The 19,128-nt window shown below is 33.1% G+C and overlaps 1 protein-coding gene across 4 annotated transcripts; it reads right to left on the bottom strand.

Annotated features, from left to right (window-relative positions):
• Nucleotides 1-564: 564 nt before the first annotated feature.
• On the bottom strand, nt 565-18,817 carry LOC125665935 (uncharacterized). 4 transcript variants are annotated; one of them, XM_056151191.1, is made up of 5 exons: nt 13,291-14,088; nt 12,559-12,716; nt 12,285-12,395; nt 11,713-12,090; nt 565-4,872 (listed from the first exon to the last, which is right to left on the bottom strand). In XM_056151191.1, the coding sequence occupies exon 5, from the start codon at nt 4,713-4,715 to the stop codon at nt 2,361-2,363; it is 2,355 nt and encodes a 784-aa protein (XP_056007166.1). In that variant the 5' UTR covers nt 4,716-4,872; nt 11,713-12,090; nt 12,285-12,395; nt 12,559-12,716; nt 13,291-14,088; the 3' UTR covers nt 565-2,360. The 4 variants fall into 4 exon arrangements, with proteins under 4 accessions (XP_056007166.1, XP_056007164.1, XP_056007167.1 ...); XM_056151189.1 differs by having other exon boundaries at nt 11,973-12,090; XM_056151192.1 differs by lacking the exons at nt 11,713-12,090; nt 12,285-12,395; nt 12,559-12,716; nt 13,291-14,088 and adding exons at nt 6,540-6,704; nt 8,274-8,521.
• Between the last annotated feature and the right edge of the window lie 311 nt (nt 18,818-19,128).

Genomic DNA, 19,128 nt, shown 5'->3' with positions numbered 1-19,128 from the left:
TTCATTTTATTCATCAGAAGCTATGCACCATACATATATATTTTGCTTATAAATATGTGGGTCAGGGAGTCTTGCTACCTTTTCATCCTTACAGTTGAAACATTTAAATTGAATGTTAAAATGGGCTCTATGGAACGTGAATTGTACATAAGGTAATGTAGTAACATTAGCGGTGTAGTAAAGTGGCTCTGTGGTTATAGCATTGGCTTCGTTATGGGAAAGTCGTTGGTTCGAGTCCTCCTCGTACCTTGGTTGTGTCTGTGTCCGATCTACACGTTAAGCATAGGTAGCAAAACCCTCTGCTTATAAAAGTAAGGACTGTGGGTCTCTCCGATGATATCTTAAAAACAAAGGTATCGTATCGTTTATACGATTATAGTATAAAGAATCCCTACTGTCACGGCTCTGAGCGCTCTGGGTAGGTTTAAATTTGTGGTACTTCACCTTCAGCTGGTGACGTCTCAATATGAGTGAAATAATCTCGAATAGACGTAAAACAAACAACTATCTACTCTACAGTTACACTGTAGTGATGTCTTAATATAAATAACACGTAAAACAAACAACTATCTACTCTACAGATACACTGTAGTGATGTCTTAATATAAATAACATGTAAAACAAACAACTATCTACTCTACAGATACACTGTAGTGATGTCTTAATATAAATAACATGTAAAACAAACAACTATCTACTCTACAGTTACACTGTAGTGATGTCTTAATATAAATAACACGTAAAACAAACAACTATCTACTCTACAGTTACACTGTAGTGATGTCTTAATATAAATAACATTCTCAAAGAGATGTAAAACAAATCAACAGAAACAGCGTAGAAAAAATATAGCTTTATTAAAAGAAATTGAAAAATACTGACAATTGTTTCAATAGAACAAAATCACAAGAACAAAATATTTTCAAAACTATGAGAAGAATGACAAAAGTAACGGGATATATGAAATATGCATTATATTTTGTACATGTACACGTACTAACCACTCTGCCTGAGGCCATTTTAGATAGGTAATGTTTTCATTCTATTTCTTAATGGAACACATGCCTTTCTTATTTGATCGTAGATCCCTGATTCACATGTGTATAATTTCATTATCTACCGTGATACACAAATGATACAATTAAGTACGAGAAGTATCACAGGATAAACTATGTATGTATGAAATTCAAAATTTATCAAGGTAATGAATATCTGCTTTACAAAAGAAGCTGAGATATGTTCAGACATATAAATAGTGCTTATGTCGCAAATCGTAACAAAATGCGCATTAAACAACTTGTATACCCAACTAATACTTTCTCTGATAGAATGTCTCATTCCTCATGTATGAAAAGGTTGTAGTCTTGATATAAAAACACATATTTAAAAGTAATGATAAATGATAAAATACATGTATATTATATTACATTATATAAAAAATACTCTAAAACGCGTTACAGTATAATAAAAATACAACAATCAAACCCACAAAATAATCAATACACATAACAATACTCGATTTCTAAAACAGCGTCACAAAAAATAAAAGGTAAAACTCTATTGGCATAATTTAATAATGTTATAAATAAACATAAAAAAACCAAAATCACAGATCACACATTAAAAGCCTGACTAAGGAGGTGGGTCTTTAAACCTCTTCTAAAAGAGTCAAGTTTCTAAACACCCTTAAATTCACATGACAAACCGTTCCAAAGTGTCGCTGAAGTCATTCAAATATCCGCTCTCCATAAGTCTTTGTCCTGGTTACAGACATTGTAACAAGACAGGCTGATTCCAATCTCGTCGGTTTGCATATTGTTATCAATTCGGAGAAATATCCAGGAGCCGGTTTGTGAAGACATTTGTAAACATACAACAGAGTTTTGTACTGAATATGGTACTTGAATATACATATAAAGTTGTTGCATACAAAACATCACATTTCAATACTTCATACAAAACATCCCATTTCAATACTGCATACAAAACATCCCATTTCAATACTGCATACAAAACATCACATTTCAATACTGCATACATACCATCACATTTCAATACTGCATACAAACCATCACATCACAATACTGAATACAAAACATCACATTACAATAATGGATACAAAACATCACATTACAATAATGCATACAAAACATCACGTTCACCGTTCGTTCAGCGTGCGGTCACCGTTGAGTGTTAATATTGGTGTTCTATTGAGTGTTAAGATTGGTGTTCTATTGAGTGTTAAGATTGGTGTTCTATTGTGTGTTAAGATTGGTGTCCTATTGAGTGTTAAGATTGGTGTCCTATTGAGTGTTAAGATTGGTGTTTTATTAAGTGTTTGGTTTAGTGTCCTATTGCGTTTATACTCTAGTTTCCTTTACTGTAGTGCGATTGGTGTCCTCTCCAGTTTTAGGATTGGTGTCCTCCTGATTGATGGAATTAGTGTCCTCCAAAGTTTTAGGATTGGTGTCCTCTCTAGTTTTAGGACTATTTTGATTCTCAGGCTCATCTAATAGTGGGATGTAGCAACGATGATCTTCAATACGATTTGTTATGACGTCGATTGAATGGTTTTTCTGTTTTTTTACTTTTAATATCAGACAATACTGACATTTATTCGAATGATCAGGGCATATACACCCACAATAAAGTGTACAGAAGAAACGAACCACACAGTTAAAACATAGACAACAATTTGGACAATTTTTGACACACCAATTCTTAAGACACCGATTTCGCCAGCAATTTTCACATGCTTCTTTTTTTGTACTGTTGTCATGATAAATTATGTCAGGGTGTTCAAATTTTGTTTGGCATTTTCTATATATAAAATTAAAACATGCACCTTTCCTTAACTGGTAAATTTCTGTTTCGGATAAAATATTAACTGTCGTAACAGAGTTGTCATTTATTTTATCTTGCATTCCTTCGACAATTTTCTTTATTTCTAAATGCTTCATATGGACTCTGCTTGTAAAGTCAGTTACAAGCAGAGCTTCAACAAAGCGTGGAGGTCCAAAAAGGAAGAGAAGTGTTATAAAAGTATTCAGATCTGGTTGGGCACCGATTTTTACATATCCAACATTTTTCATCGTATCAAATATTATAGCAAAAAATGAAGCAGATGATATTATCTTTATTAACAGAAAGAATACTTCTACTCTAAGGGGGAAATGTTTATCAACAATCTCCTCGAAACATTTTATAGGAATGCGTTTATCCTCCGTAAGATCAAGGATCTCGTCTAGAAGATTTCTATACAGTTTTGTAAATTGATAATAATAGCGACAAATGTATAACATAAAAGAACTAATAAATATAACATATATAAATGTTTCTACAGAAAAATGGGGTACAGCTAAAAGCACAGTGTATACAAAAAACTGAATGAGATAACTTATACCGTAAAAGAAAATATTCAATGAACATTTATAAGAAGTGATTATGTAGGCCAGAGCCCCTCCATGGGTGAAAATACTGCCAATAACACTGGCACTTTGACCGCTAGTGTTTGGAAATATGCATATACCCACCAACGAAATGCATTTTATATAAAACGCATAAAGCATAAAAACCAAAGGACAGAACGTATTACATAAAATCAGTAAAACGTTTAAAGGAAATACAATAATGGATTGGATGTGAGAAAAGCGAAGATTGGAAGTAGTACTGTTAATAAAGAGTACTTTGGACCAAAACTTGTAAGTTAAAATTAAGGATAACTTTTGGATTTTTAACGAAGTCAATGGTTTTTGTGGTTTTTGATTACAGTCACTTGGACGTTGATCCTTTAGGAAAACAGCCACTGGTATTAATCTAATGATGAAATCATAATTACATGAACAAAAGAGAGTAAAGTCAACAATTACGAAATCGTCTAGAATGCCATCAGAGTTTAACAACGATGCAACATTGAGAAGAAGGAAATTGAAAATACCCCAGATAATTCCGAAGGTGGTGTAGTAGTTTTCAGCATGTTGAAAATCCTGTTCTTTGTTTGAGGATTTCAAAGAGCAGTTGCATAGCTCATATACTTGTGATTTAAGTAAATAAACAAATGACGTAACGCTGGTAATTAAAAGTATAATGCGCATTGCTGCGTAGTACTTGTTGTTTCCGGTAAAGATCAAACACCTACAAAATCTGACAAGACTGTAAGGCGAGTCAGACATATAGTACATTTCAAATCTGTTTTCCGTGTCTCGTACATAAAACGATAACTCTATAATAAGCGGGTAGAAAGCATACACCAAAAAGATTAGAAAAATGACAATATAAGTTATATAGGATTTTCCAACCGTAGTGAATTCCTCTTCATCATCCGCGATGCACATAAAATCATATCCAATCTGAACGCCCGATTTATCACTTACGAAATATCGTATTTCATCGGCGATGACGTTTGAATGACAAATGTATCCATCTGATACTTTAAAACTATGGGTCGTGTTTTCACCTATCATGTGTAGCAGGTATTGTGAAAGGTAAATATCAAACTTTGATTTACAAACTTCTGAAAAGCTGCCGATGGATATTTTGACACTGAGCGACTCTTGTTTAGCTTTCAAAAGGCCAAAGCTGTACACATCTACATCCTCTGGGTACCCCAGGACATATTGGTACTTCTTCTCTATCCATACCCAACGCTGTACTGTTTGTCTCTCAAGGAATTCAGCATTGTCTGTATTGGATCCCTGAGAAAATACTAAGTCCATGAATATCACATTCGTTCCATTTTTAATCAAATTATGAAATGTTCCACTCTCTATCTGAAGTGAATTTGATTTGTGGAAACATTCGTCCAGGGGTGTTGTGTCCTGCGCAAGTGCAACTCTCGTGGTAAGAATGCATATTGGTAACAGTAAGATAAACCTGCAAGAAGAAATTATATGAAATGATATAAAATTTCTTTTGGCACAATGTGTGAACAGGTTGAGACAGAACATTGATTGAGATAGCGTCAAATACAATGAACATGGATGGACATTATGAGAATGAAATTGCTGTTGCACGAGCCTAAAATTTGTGTTGGATTAAAAAGCAAATGATCACATTCTGAAATGTTCAAATTCATTACATTTATGTACATGGATTTCTGAAAATGTTTCTGATCTTAGAAACTGGGTAGATATCTCCAGAGTTGGTTTTGCATGCATAACTGAAAATGCTTTGCCATGTCATTGTCTCTTTAGACTTTTAAAGTTTATTTTGTTCAAGGCAAAGAACTTCTCAAACGATGTACTGTCCTCATGTCGGATTTTCTGAAGTGATAGCTTCATGTTGACCCAAATAATTTGAATTTCTATTTGAAAAAAAAATGTGTCAAAAATTGGGATATCTTGTTTCTTTTTCCTCGGAATTTTACCAATTTTCTGAACCATTACATTTAGGAAAAGAGAGACAATGGTTTTCTTTAAAAAGCATACTTTCAACCACTTAAGGTATACGTGCAGTATTATACAGTATTTTGTTTGATGTTAAAAACTAGACCAAAGTTTTGTCAGTATGATAAACTACGAAAAATAATACGATATGGGAATTTTGACAAATTATATACGGATATTTAATTAGTACATATACTAGTATACTCAATGTAAGGAGAAAAAGGTGACTTTCTAAAATATTTTTTGTGAAGGGGTGACGTTTTTTATGGTTGTGCTCACGCGCAAGATAAAAATATCGTTAGAAACATTATGGGAGTTACAGTATATTGCAGTACTCAATAGTGATTTTATGTTAAACATAAAATCTTACTCCCCTTCTATTGCTATGTTCTCTCTACCCTGTTTTCTGTCTGACTGTCTGTATTTCTAAATGTGTCCCGTCAACAGCCTGCAGGCCGTACACATTTTCACGGCACCATGTAATTGAAGCCAAGAAATCCCGCGTGTAATGTCACGTAATCAAGAATAAATTGCTTTTATTCCTACGGTGATATCCAAAGAATACGGCATATATAGCTTTAACACAAATCACTACAAATCATTCTGATAGATAAGTGTATTGTGTACATTTAAGATAATACCCCTTTTATCGTTTTGAGAAATACAGGAAACAATTATTCAATCGAAGAATTATCTAATCATAAAGATACTATAGTATACAATTATAACTATTTGCATCCTTAAAATACACATTTCGCAAATTCTATGGTCGTTATAACGATCTAGTTCGTCAATACAACCTATCATTGGTCAAATGCTGTCTGACGTGTTTCATATCGATTGTTAGGCCGTTCTTGGCATACTGATTTTGACTACAGATAACTCCGTTCACCTGATGAGGATATAGGGCTAATGGCGAGTGTGACCGGTCGACAGGGAATGCTTACTCCTCCTAGGCATCTGATCCCACCTCTGATGTGTCCAGGGGTCCGTGTTTGCCCATCTATCTATTTTGTATTGCTTATAGGAGTTATGAAATTTGTCACTGATCGTTATAGTCACCTTTCAGAAACAAAATTCAAGACACAAACACAATCTGTGCTTTGCATTACAGTCCTTGAAACGTTCTACTTTACCATTTTTTCGTTCTCTCACCATTCGTTCAGCGTGCGTTCACCGTGCGCTCTCCATTCACAGTTTTGCGTTCAGCGTGCGCTCACCGTTCGTTCACCGTTCACAAAGCGTTCAGCGTGCGATCACCGTTCGTTCATCGTTCAGTCTTTTCATTGTCATTCGGAACACCGTAGTGAAAGGACCAATCTTGATAGCAAGGTGAAAATGAAAATTGAACATGTGCGTAAGAGTGGAAGGAGACTTTCTTACAATATCAGAAATTTAATTTTGAAGTGCAAAATGTCAGGATTATCCACTGTGAATGCCGAAAGGTTTATTTGAGCTTTTGTTAAAAACAATTCTAAATGAGAGACGAATATAAGAGCTTGTCGTTATAAATTTAACCCAAGTACAAAAATAAGGCAGTTTCTGGTAATGAAAACCTCTTCCCCTGTGTTCACGATTTAGCATTTACAAGTTCGGGCAAAAGCACAAATTATTATAATTATTTTGCATTGCTTGACAAGAGTTTTAAACAAGTCACCCCCCCCCCTACTTTGAAAAATAAATTCAAATGATGCTACACAATGTACATTGTACCGTATGTACGTGTCAGAATGTCAAACTGCTATTTTTACGGGGTACTACTAAACAGAATACGTTAGAGTACTTTGGAGTATGCTGATAAAGTTTCATAATTTGATGCGATTCAATTGTGTATTTGTATGTATACCACTTAGACATGATTATAAAATAATATTGCAATATTTTTCAAAAGTATTTGTTTTTTAGCGACACAAGTCAATTTATTCAAGATTGATGGCATCCCGATCCCGATTATTAGTATTTTGTTTGGAGAAAGCCTTGAGCGAAGTGACACATTACATCAATAATTAATTTCATATATGATTGACAGTTACTCGGAATTCATAATCTTTGATTTTCCTTTCCTATTTGTTGTTTTAGGGGTTTTTATGTCATTTTTTAACCTCCCGTTTTAATTCATTAATTTATTTTATGTTTTCTTTTCTTGTCCACTGGTCAATCATTAATTGAAATCAATCAAATAATTCCAGTGCTGATTGAAAACGACAGCGGTAATCATAAAAGAACTCAATTACCCTAGTCATCTTCTTAGATGTAATTATTTCATTTTTATTTAATTCAAAATACCAATTATTAATATATTTTCAAGGAATTCACTGTTCAGTTGACAATAAAAAGATTTGATACTTAGAAAATAAAATAAAGGCATAATCTGGAAAATTTAATTGTAATGCTCTAATATTTATTGTAAATATGTAGTTAAGGTTGATCGGGATCAAACGGTAGATTGTAATTCAAAATAATTCCTAAAATAACGAAAACAAACACAACATATTCCAGATATATATTCATTAGGCTAAACTAAAGTAACAACTTCTACGAACAGCAGTTAAATTGCACTAAATTATGAAATTTTACCAGCGAACGTACTCTAAAGTACTCTACCGTACTCTGTTTAGTAGGACCGATTTTTACGCCTATATTTATGAAAGACATTGTCAATAAACTGATATTTAGTACTCTTGCCAAATTTGAAACTTTTTTAACATTGGTCCTTAATGCAAAGATGTAATTGTTTATCTTGTACGTTTCTGCATTAGCCTTTAAACATTCTAAGGGTAGTTCAGTACAATAAACAGTTTTATCTATATCAAATATATACAAATATTGCACGATCTAACTGCAATCTATGGTCACATAAATAATAAAAATAGTAAGTTTTGTACTTACATGTGCATACATTCTAGGATTATTTCCTCGGGTCGATATAGCTGCGACAAATGAATGACACAAAATTTAAGTTGGAATATTAATACTGTTAGGAGTGTTGAGGTGTTGACACAGAGTATACCGTCCGTATTGTTTGTTTACTGCATCTATCTTGACTCCTTTCGGGGGTGTTTGTTAATTACAGGTATCCCAAACGATCGAGCTCATAAAGTTTGAAGCCATACATGAACACCTGTAAATTATGGATGTCACTACACATGTAGACTACAGTGTTTTACTTTTCACATGCATTGTATATATATTATACCCATGCATTAAATGTATCTGTACATGTAATGGTACATGTATACACAATGTACATACGAAATTTACTTTTGTTTGTGTATGACTGTTGCGTGTATTAATGTACAATTTGCGATAATTTCATGAAATATATACATGTATATTCGGTACTTGTACAAAAATACATTACATTGAATATATCCAGAATTGTAAAATATGCTGTATCACGATTCCGGTTTATTTCATTTTTTATTAATTGATGAAATATACATGTACATGTATTTTATTACTTGATTATGAAATAAGTAAAATCCCTGGAAAAAATTCGAAACATTCCGAGTAAATAGACCATTTTGCGTTCAGCGTTCGTTCACCGTTCACTTTGCGCTCTGCGTTCGCTCATCGTTCACCAAATTGCGTTCACCGTTCGCTCTGCGTTCGTTCACCGTTCGCTCACCGTGCGTTCACCGTTCAAGTGGGAAAGAAGAACGTTTCAGGGACTGTAGCCACCTGTAATAGATTTAGCCCCCCCCCCCCTCCGAAAAAGTTTTCAACAACAGATCAAAAAATCAGTATTTTAATACAATCATGTGATTAAACTTAATTATCAAAACTTGAAGGAATTTTTATTCGAGTGAAAGTGAAGATAACGAAAAGTGATCAATCTCATAATTCCTTGAAAGAGCGCAACATTAATTAATAGTAGGACAAACAAAGACTCCCTTGACACACCAGATCAGGTGCGTAGGAGTAATCACTCCCAGTTGAGTGGTCACACCAGCCGTGAGGCTCTATATCTTTAGTACATGTAATAGCTACAATGCTAAAAAGAAGCTTTTCAAATGTGCATGACATGTTTGCAAAATAAGGCATTCCAAAACCAATACTAGTATGCAAATCACAAATACAGAATTAACAGTTGTTTCCTTTAATGCTCTGAAGCTTTGAAGTTGAACATAAATGAATTGAAATATTTGAAACCTGCACAATTCATATGAACAAATGTTTTGCCTTCCTTTTAGAATGAAACAAGCATATATTACAAAACAAGAGGCCAACTTGCCTTACCTATTGGTCACCTGAGTATTAGTTAAAAGTACCATTAATCCCAAGAGCTATAGTTTGTTAGTAGTATAATGTTTAACGTCACGTTCGAGAATTGATCACTCATGTAGAGACGTCACCATTACCGATAAAGGGCTGGAAAATTTAGGCTTGCGCCTCTCGCTCTCAGATTCAAAAACGCCTTGTGAATAAAATCCTAAATACACAAACACTTCTACTTTTAAACTGTTGAACATTCTAATAATGCTGCATTCAAATGTTATTTTCATTGATCGTTGTTACATATGTTTTATTTCAAAAAGATGGCGACATCAAACTTTTATCAGAAGGTCAGGCCTACGTCAAAAATAAATCCTCGGACAATAGTTTTTATTTTGTTGGAATTGAAAAACCGTGATTAACCCTTCTAAACCAATTCTTTCATCCATGTTTTTTTTTTTAATGTCCTTTATAATATACATGTACAGGAATCGATTAGAAACGCACTGTTTTTTCCCGCGTAAGGAAGATTGATAAGTACGACGTCTGAGCCACGGATTCAAAACAAATTCAATCAGCTGTTTGTACCATACTGGGGATCATCTCAAAATTAAGCGAAAAGAAGATGCATGAGATAAATAGAACATCTATAATTGCATATTTTGATATTTTGGTTTATCCAACTCGTTGATATGGTTTATTTATTCACAAGCGTCAAGCCTCGCGAATAAACACACCATATCAACTCGTTGAATAAACCAAATATCAAAACACGCAATATAGATATCCTCTATATATCTAACATTAATACGATATGACTAATTTCGACCCGTCATAGAGTCAAACCCTGGAGTTGCAAACTTCACAATTTTGATGCGATCCTTTCTAGTTTTCCTAAATATGCATTTAAGTTTTATAAAATCAAAGAGGCTTTTCAAATGATAAAAACAATATTCACTAAGATAATTTTGGTCCCATCATGGAGGCAAAATCCCTACCCCAGGAAGTTACAATTTTTGAAAAGGATTATCTACTCCTTCTTAATACTATATAGTTTCAATTTAACATCAACAGCATTAAATAAGATCTTATTTAAATGTTTTATACATAAAATCTATAATTTTGGTAGAGAAAAGGTGAAGATAGCGAACAGTGATCAATCTCATAACTGCTAAAAGGAATGCAAAATTAGAGTTGGGCAAACATTGGCATCTGGACACACCTGCCATTCTTGACTACATTGGATTCCAAATTATTATGGTTTCAATACAAAGTTAACCACCACATTTTAACTACTAATAGCTATATGTACAAATTAGGTAGAGTAGATTCTAAACTATGCACTTTTTGTGAGAGGGAAGACGAAACAATATACCTTTTACTTTGGGATTGTCCAAAAGTACAACAATTATTATCAGAATTTATCAGATATTGCAATTCAAAGGAGATTGAAATAGAATTTGATGTCAAAACTTTTATATTTGGGGATACAAAACAAAAACATTTCAGGTTATACAATGCATTACTTATAATAATCAATATATATATATATAGGAATAGATGTCAAAAAAATCAATTAACAGTTAAAGCCTTTATAAATGATTGGAAACAATTGTATCAAATCAACCAGGATAGTTATAAGGAAAGAAATGAATTAGATAAACTTAAAATGGACTGGCAAAAATTGTCTCCATTAGTTAATTATCTCTCTCTCTCTCTCTCTCTCTCTCTCTCTCTCTCTCGGAAAAAGAAAATGAACATTATAATATATATATATATAAAATATATAAACCTCCAAATTCACATGTGCCACACAAAGCTGAACTATTTTGTCAGATCAATATTTATACTATGATATAATATGGCTAAGGATTTTTTGTTTTAAAAATCGTTCTCTCATTTTCACATCCAACATGTACTCTGCATCTGTAAACTTTATAGCAAAGTTGTGCATCTTCTTTTGAGAAGTGGGATTTATTTGTAAGAATGAAAGGGATATTAAGTGTCATATGCATGTCATTTGAAAGTTTGTCAAATATATAAAATCCTTTGTCCGCCAGAACATATCACCAACTTGCAACTTCTCTAAAATGCCAAAATGGTTCACAATTACCGAAGCAGATTTGTCGGGTGTGACCGGTCGACAGGGAATGTTCACTCCTCCTAGGCACCTGATCCCACCTCTACTGTGTCCAGGGGTTCGTGTTTGCCCAACTATCTGTTTTGTATTGCTTGTAGGAGTTATTAGATTGATCACTGTTTGTTATCTTCACCTTTCATCAGCATACAGATTGGAAAAAAGCTGCATCAGGTGTAATACACATTAAAGTCTTTTCTTTGTGGCGACTCTTGTAATTAATGTAAGCGAAATACTGGCTATTCATATCAATTTGGTTATATAATGTCACTTCTGTTGCATCCATTACAATCTTCAATTCTTCTGACTTTGGTATTTTAGTTGATTGGACACTCACAACCGTGTCTATGATTCCTTCAAATAAAATTTCATGAACATATGAAAAATATCCACAGAAAATGGTGGATACAGCAACATTGATACCCCCCAAAAATTACTAGGTATTAATTGAATATTGTGAAATCTGCGCTGACCTGTGAAATTGATAACTAGTCAGTGTATAGAAAGTGTATTGTTCATTTTTTCCTTAACGAACTGCTAAAACATACCTTTCAAGGGTATTTTAATTATGATGTTCCCAATTGTCATGAATAATTTCCTATAATTACGTAGGTATATTTCACACTGCAAGTTTACAACATCCAAGTCTTCAAGGGAAGCTGTAAGAACAAAAACAATATCATTATTGTATTTGATGTGCATATGAATTTAGATAACCCTGAAATGATAATGAAGAATATACAGAAAAACCACCTGACACTGAACTATCTGGTTTGATGTACTAGTATCTGGTATTGACAATATTTGTATCGTACACTGTACCTTTTTACATGTTGAGGGTTTGATGTTGTATACTCGTGATCATGTAGATGCACTTCATTGTTGTCTGGTACAGTTATATTGGTAGCAGTATCAACTTCGGTTCCTACATGTACTTTTAAGGCAGATGCTTCTGCTTAGCAGGTTTCGTAACTTTGTGTCTATAAAAAAGTAATATACCATAAGTTGGTGTTTTTATTGACTTAAAGTGGTTCACTACACAACAAAGTTGTAGTTCTGAAATCAGCACAGAATATGAGATTTACAATCATTCTTATCAAGTCCATGTGGCACTTTTACTTAATCATACAATAACGATATACGAGTTCTCTTGAAACACAATACAAAATTTAATCATACAGGCAAGTAGTATCAAGTGTGTCCTCTCAACCCTTCCCCCTTTTCTAGCAAGGTTATTTTTCTTCTATATTGATACAATATATTAGTGTCCCTTCCCTTTTTCTGGCAGAAGGGAATTATGTAGTAAAAGATGTTATTAAATGTTGAAATCAATAACGGAGTATAACTCCCCCACCCACAATTTAGGAATTTCCGAAATTGTAGTAAATTCTTTACATTATTTTATTTTTATCAGTTCGTCTGTCAAAATCTTTTGTAGGCCTACTCCTCCTCTGAACTAACTATACAACGCGTCCAGTATTTTCTGTCAGTTTATACACACGTGTGTTGATTAGACATTATGATTATTTGTTGAATTATGATGATATTACGTACCTACATATTTGTATCCACCGCTTCCTTACTGAATCATCGACTAGGAACCGAAATAAACTACATGACAGAGTTTTCCCAGTATTGTGTGTGCAGCCGATCGCAAAACAATACAACAAATTGCATATTAGCGCTGACTCGCTGTTATGACTGTATATGTTCCAAACGTTGTTGTATCCGGAAGTAGTAAAACGAAAGTGAAACCAAACGAGACTTACAGACCTATTGCAGCCTTAGCGTGGGGTCAATCAGACAACGGCTTTTATAATCGATCAGAAACGAAACTAAAAGTGCATGGCGCGGCATCGACAACATGGTGTAGAATTTGTGCCCGTCGATTGGTTTTCGGAAATTTACTGAACCCGCTTGTGATAAATGTATCGAAATGAAAATCGAGGCAATGAATCAAACAATGAATCGAGCGTTAATATTGAACAGTATTGATATTTCGGTGAATCGTTTCAGTCCCAATAAAATAATCACACAATGTTCATGATGTTGAGAAAAGTACTCCACGTAAGACCATTTCGGTCCTACCAAATTTGCATCTTAAACAAGGAATCTCATTGGCTGATTATTGCTGTCCCAAACCATGTCCTTAATGGTAACTGGTGTCAAGGCTTAGTGTGAGGTAACGAATCAATAACCCTTGACTTGTGAAGATGGATCCAAGAGGATAAGTGTTTTGGTTTCAGGTTGGGGCCAGATTTATTATAGTGATTATTGTCCTTACTATTTGAGACTTTTTTATTTTACTAATGTGGTACAACACTTCCTACTTCTTGTATATATTCATATGCATGTAGTTTCAATTTACAGTGTAGTATCAATAACACTAGAGAAGATGTTATTTAAATATTTTACACATAAACACTTCATACCAAGTTTGACCTCACCCTGGAGTTAGAACCTCTACAACGAGGATCATGAAATTTATAATCATAGTAGAAACGTTCCTGCCCTACATCACTGTGCATGTAGTTTATCTTACAGATGTGCGGCTGTAGAGAAGTTTTTTTCCTGAATTGGTCAAGTGTTGGCGATTTTTGTCCAACCCTTTAAGTCCCTGGGGTGCAGGAGTCCTGAAATTTATGATTTATGTCCCCTTCGTCCTAAAGATGCTTCATACCCAATTTGAAAAGAATTGGAATGGAAGTTAACATAAAGCTTAAACTGTTCAATTAACTCATTTGATAACTGACCATTTTGGTCCCACCCTGATACCAAAACTCCTACCCCTAAGATCATTAAAGTTTCAATTTAGTGCTGATAGCATGAAAGAACATGTATTTTAAATGTTTTACACATAAACACTATATACCAAGTTTGGTCCAGCCCTGGGGTCAGAATTTCCATCCCGGGAAATCATGAAATTTAGTTTTGGTATATTGTTTAGATTCCTATTCTGAACAATTTTATGCTTTTCAAAAGAAATAGAAAACATTGAAATTTTGTACTTAGAAATCCATGACATGTACATTGTACGTAATCAATTATCTTTTTACAGAAGTTAGAACTTACAGAACGCTAAAATAAACAACTTTGGTTCAATATTAACGCCTAAGAAATTCTTTTTCATTTTAGAGATAATTAGAAAGCATTTTTTATTCCTTTCAGTCTCTTATTCAAGGGATTGATCACTAAAACTTGATATAGTTGAATAAAACCTCTCATTATCTACATCTTTTGTTCTGTAATGTTTAATAAAATGTTTTACTTTTCAAAATATATTAGGATATTTAGTTTTGGGGAATAATCCTCTAAATTCCTTACAAGTGGATATAAGACAAAATCTGAAGATGGCATATTGTTCAGAGTCACATTCTGACCAATTCATGTTTGATAATGTTTTATACAATATTTTTTTGATTTAGGAGATAGAAAACAGTAATGTTTCATACATTATTTTTCAAAAAATTTCTTACTACGTAAACAAGAACGTACAAATAAAGTTTCCTTCAATAAAGCTTAACAAAATCTTTTCAGTTTCTGAGATATTTAGAAAATGCTTTTGACCCCTTACGACCGCTTATTTACGGGACTGACCCCTTAAACTTGGAATCATTAAATCAGTAATGCATCTTGCAATTATCTACATTTTGTGTTGTAAGGGTTCGAGATAATTTGAATATTCATTTTGCAGGATAAACCTTACAATTTCTTTAAAGGGGTCACAAAAAATAAATGAAGATGTTACGTAGTTTAGACTAACATTCTGAGCAATAATAATAAAATTAATAAGCTTTATTTATCCAAGATGACACAAATTAGCATACATGTAGTTTTCATTGTGGTTCCTGTATTATAATACATATACAAACATAAGATACGTAAACATGAAATATATATTTTAAAGAATATTTAAGAGCTACTTCTATTTTATGCCGTTTAAAACGTTCCATCAGATACATAGCTTTGAAATGCCCGCCGAATCATAGTTTCGAACATTTTGTGATGTTTTGTTCCAAAGAAATGCAGATGAATAGGTGTATGAACGTATATAACTTGCAGTTTTAACTCTTGGTAAATATAAGAAATTTGACATAATCATTCCATCGGGTTTAGGTACAGCTGACATCTTTTGTATATTAATACACGTTTAGGTAATTTGGGATTTGAATGTTTAAAATTTTGAACAACAACAACCTTTATAAACATAAAAATACTCCTTAATGGGCATCCAGTTTAAAAAAGATTTGCAAAAGATTGAAACTGTTTAACAGCATTGTGGAAAATTTCAAACGAGATAAGTATGTGTAAACGAACGCCATGGTTCATTGTATCAAAGGGCTTACACAAACCAATAAACAGAAACCCCTGTAAACTTTCAATCATCTATTTTTTTAACCATTTATTAGTAAGATCATTTAACACTCACTCATATGCATTCCTTGGTCTAAATCCAGATTGGCATGTCATTCAATAATTTCAATTCTCTCGGGAAGTCAATGGAGTACATGTATATAGATTGTCGGTACGGTTTTAAAAGCCTCAGGCGGTAGAATAATGACAATAATCAGAGCAATATCAATAGGACTTTCCACAAAAAGGTGGAAGTTTCCACAAAAAGGTGGAAAGTCCTACTGACTATTAAAAACAAATGAATGAAACGGGGCATATACTAAAAAGAAAATGAAAATTTAAAACTTCTTTATGTCACTATGAGGTTCCTCCTAGGGACCTGCTCTGACGTGTCCGTGTTTGCTCAACTATTTATTTCGTATTGCTGATAGGAGTTCTGAGATTGATCATTGTTCGTTATCTACACCTTTCATGGAGCATAATAGTACAAAAAAGTACGATCAACAACAAAGTTGGTGTTACACAATGAATGAAACACAACAGAAATCTAACATTATAAGAAAATTAAAACTATAAATTCTGATTATAGAATGAAAAACATGGGGTGTTATAAAAGTTGAAACTTTGAAAACTTTTATTTCACTTTTTGGCCTCACATGAGGCATGAAAGTACAAACATAAAACAAACAATAACAAAGAGGTAATGAATGGATAAAAAGTAACATATGTACAGTACAATTGTCACGTTGTTAGTGGAAGGAATATCTTTTTTGGAATATCGATATTACCATTCTACAAACTTTGGTGAAACCAATAATAGCAAATAAATTTGCAAAACTAATAGCATTTCTAACTTTGTAAATATTTCCATGTAAAAAAGTACGAAAACCAAATATAATCGATTCCGTATACCGATCTCGATTATAATAGCATAAAAAATTAGATTCAAAAAAGAAGAAAAACCTCTTACGTTATCTGTCAAAATCGTGACTAAATATATCTAGACACTGTGATTCAATTCAATAGAATAATCAAATGATAATGATGGCTTTAAGTTTGATACATATAAGTAAGTTTATCCGCAGTTTATCACAGTCGTCTTTCTAAAACCATAACGTATAGCCGACCATAATATGAAAATGCATATGCACAGAATTGAAAGGTATTTTACTGGTTCCTGAGCGAGAACCAACCCCAACCCCCAAATACTTTACGGTGACCTCATTTTTGGAATTTTATGGTAAATGTCTCCGGATCATATCCTCCACATTGTTTAGTACTATCATACCTGTTAGCTGATGCAACTTGAATGACACGAGTGTCATGACTCAAAAGTAGGTCACTGTGGTTTAAAAAAATTAATATTTCTGTTTAGAATTATGACTATCCATGTAAATTGTGTCCTAATCATTTCCTGCACATTGTGAGGGTTATGACTATCTAAATTGGTCAGTTGATGCATCATGGGAACAGTGTGTCGCATCCCCGAAGTAGGTCACTGTGGCCTCATTTTAAAATTAAAATTGACAACGTCACATCCTGTGACCTAAAGCATGCAAACATAGAGATACATCATGTACGTGTTTATATGAATGATTTTGTAAGAAATATCACACTCATTTGCATTTAAAAATTGTCTTAGCCTATTATATTTAATTTATTCAATTAGTACATATCCAGCCATAATTTCGTTATTTTATCACATCATCCTAAAAAAAAATTGAGATAATTATCTGAGATTCCAGCATTTACAAATTGTCATTTTATTGTTTATAGGTATACTTGTAACGGAAGATGACCAAATTCACAAATTAGAAAATTATTACAAGAAATTTCCTTAACTCCTAGTTATGTTAAACCTTGTACAAATAATTTATTGTCATTGTTAGTCTGTGTGTCTGTCTGTTCATCCAACACCTTAAAATTGTGGGAAGAACAAAGACTACTACTGGTGCACATGTTTCCTATGGTGAAGAAAAATGTTTGTTTTTTGTCAAGATCAAAGGAATATTATCACGGGTAAATGTGAAGGAAAACATTCATAAGGCCAAAATACTTAATTATGATTTACATGTTACCCACAAGGTTAAGTATCATTAAAAATAATTTTCTTTACATTCTAATTTTGACTACGGATCTGATCTGAAAGTTCACGGCGTGTATGGCCGATCAATAGGAGATGCTTACTCTATCCTACCTTTGATATGTCCAGGGGTCCGTGTTTGACTTCTTCATCTTGTATTGCTTATAAGTTTTATGAGATTGATCACTGTTTATTATCTTCAATGTTTCACGAGAATGAAACATTTCTTTAATTTGATAAATATGAGAAAGCCATCTTAGAACATATTTATCAATGGTTCAAAAAGTGTCGACAAAGGCATTATCAAAGCCATGATTTGGCCAAAAATAGTTTATTGGGATGTTAATTCTTTCTTTGCTCATTTGTATTGCTTATAGGAGTTATGAGATTCATCACTGTTCGTTATCTTCACTTTTCATAAACGTTTTATTTCAAGTAAATTAATGATTTTAGATACGAAGTAACAGAAAATGAGGAGAACGGAAAATATGTGTATCATCTAAAAACCTTACATCCAAACAGTATAGAAATATCTCCAATTTATACACTATACTTACATGTTTGCAAGGAAGTTCTACAATCCTGTCATTAAACTAATCTAGAACTTGTGCGTGATCTTCTTGTAATTATGCTAAGCTATAAACTGAATTGATTTGAGATACATGTTTTACGACATACAATAGAACAAACTTTAAGTAAATAATGTTCCTAAGAGACAGCACAAATGTTTATAAGGTTAGAATATTTAAAGAGACGACTCGGAACCTTTTTTCATTAGAATATAAAGGGATCGAATTTATTTTACAGACGTCACTCCCATACCTGGACTGTACAGAATTATCAGAAAAGAGATCGTTAATTAATACAGGCATATCCCTGTATATATTAAGCACGCATGAGCAATAGGCAGGTTTCATCACTAATACAAAGTAGCACTGGATTAATACGCAAGTTCC

The sequence above is a fragment of the Ostrea edulis genome, chromosome 10 (assembly GCF_947568905.1).
Source record: "Ostrea edulis chromosome 10, xbOstEdul1.1, whole genome shotgun sequence".
In the NCBI taxonomy this organism is placed as follows: Eukaryota; Metazoa; Mollusca; class Bivalvia; order Ostreida; family Ostreidae; genus Ostrea; species Ostrea edulis.
The sequence above is the reverse complement of the archived record's forward strand: the minus strand, read 5'-3'. Positions and strand labels throughout refer to the sequence as shown.

Bases quoted from the DNA above. Each gene is read 5' to 3' on its own strand.
- LOC125665935 (XM_056151189.1), bottom strand. From the start codon at position 12,324: ATGACAATTGGGAACATCATAATTAAAATACCCTTGAAAG. The intron at 12,091-12,284 runs GTATGTTTTAGC...TTTTATTTGAAG, and splicing joins AATTAAAATACCCTTGAAAG to GAATCATAGACACGGTTGTG. The intron at 4,873-11,972 runs GTATTTCGCTTA...TTCTTCTTGCAG, and splicing joins CAAATTGATATGAATAGCCA to GTTTATCTTACTGTTACCAA.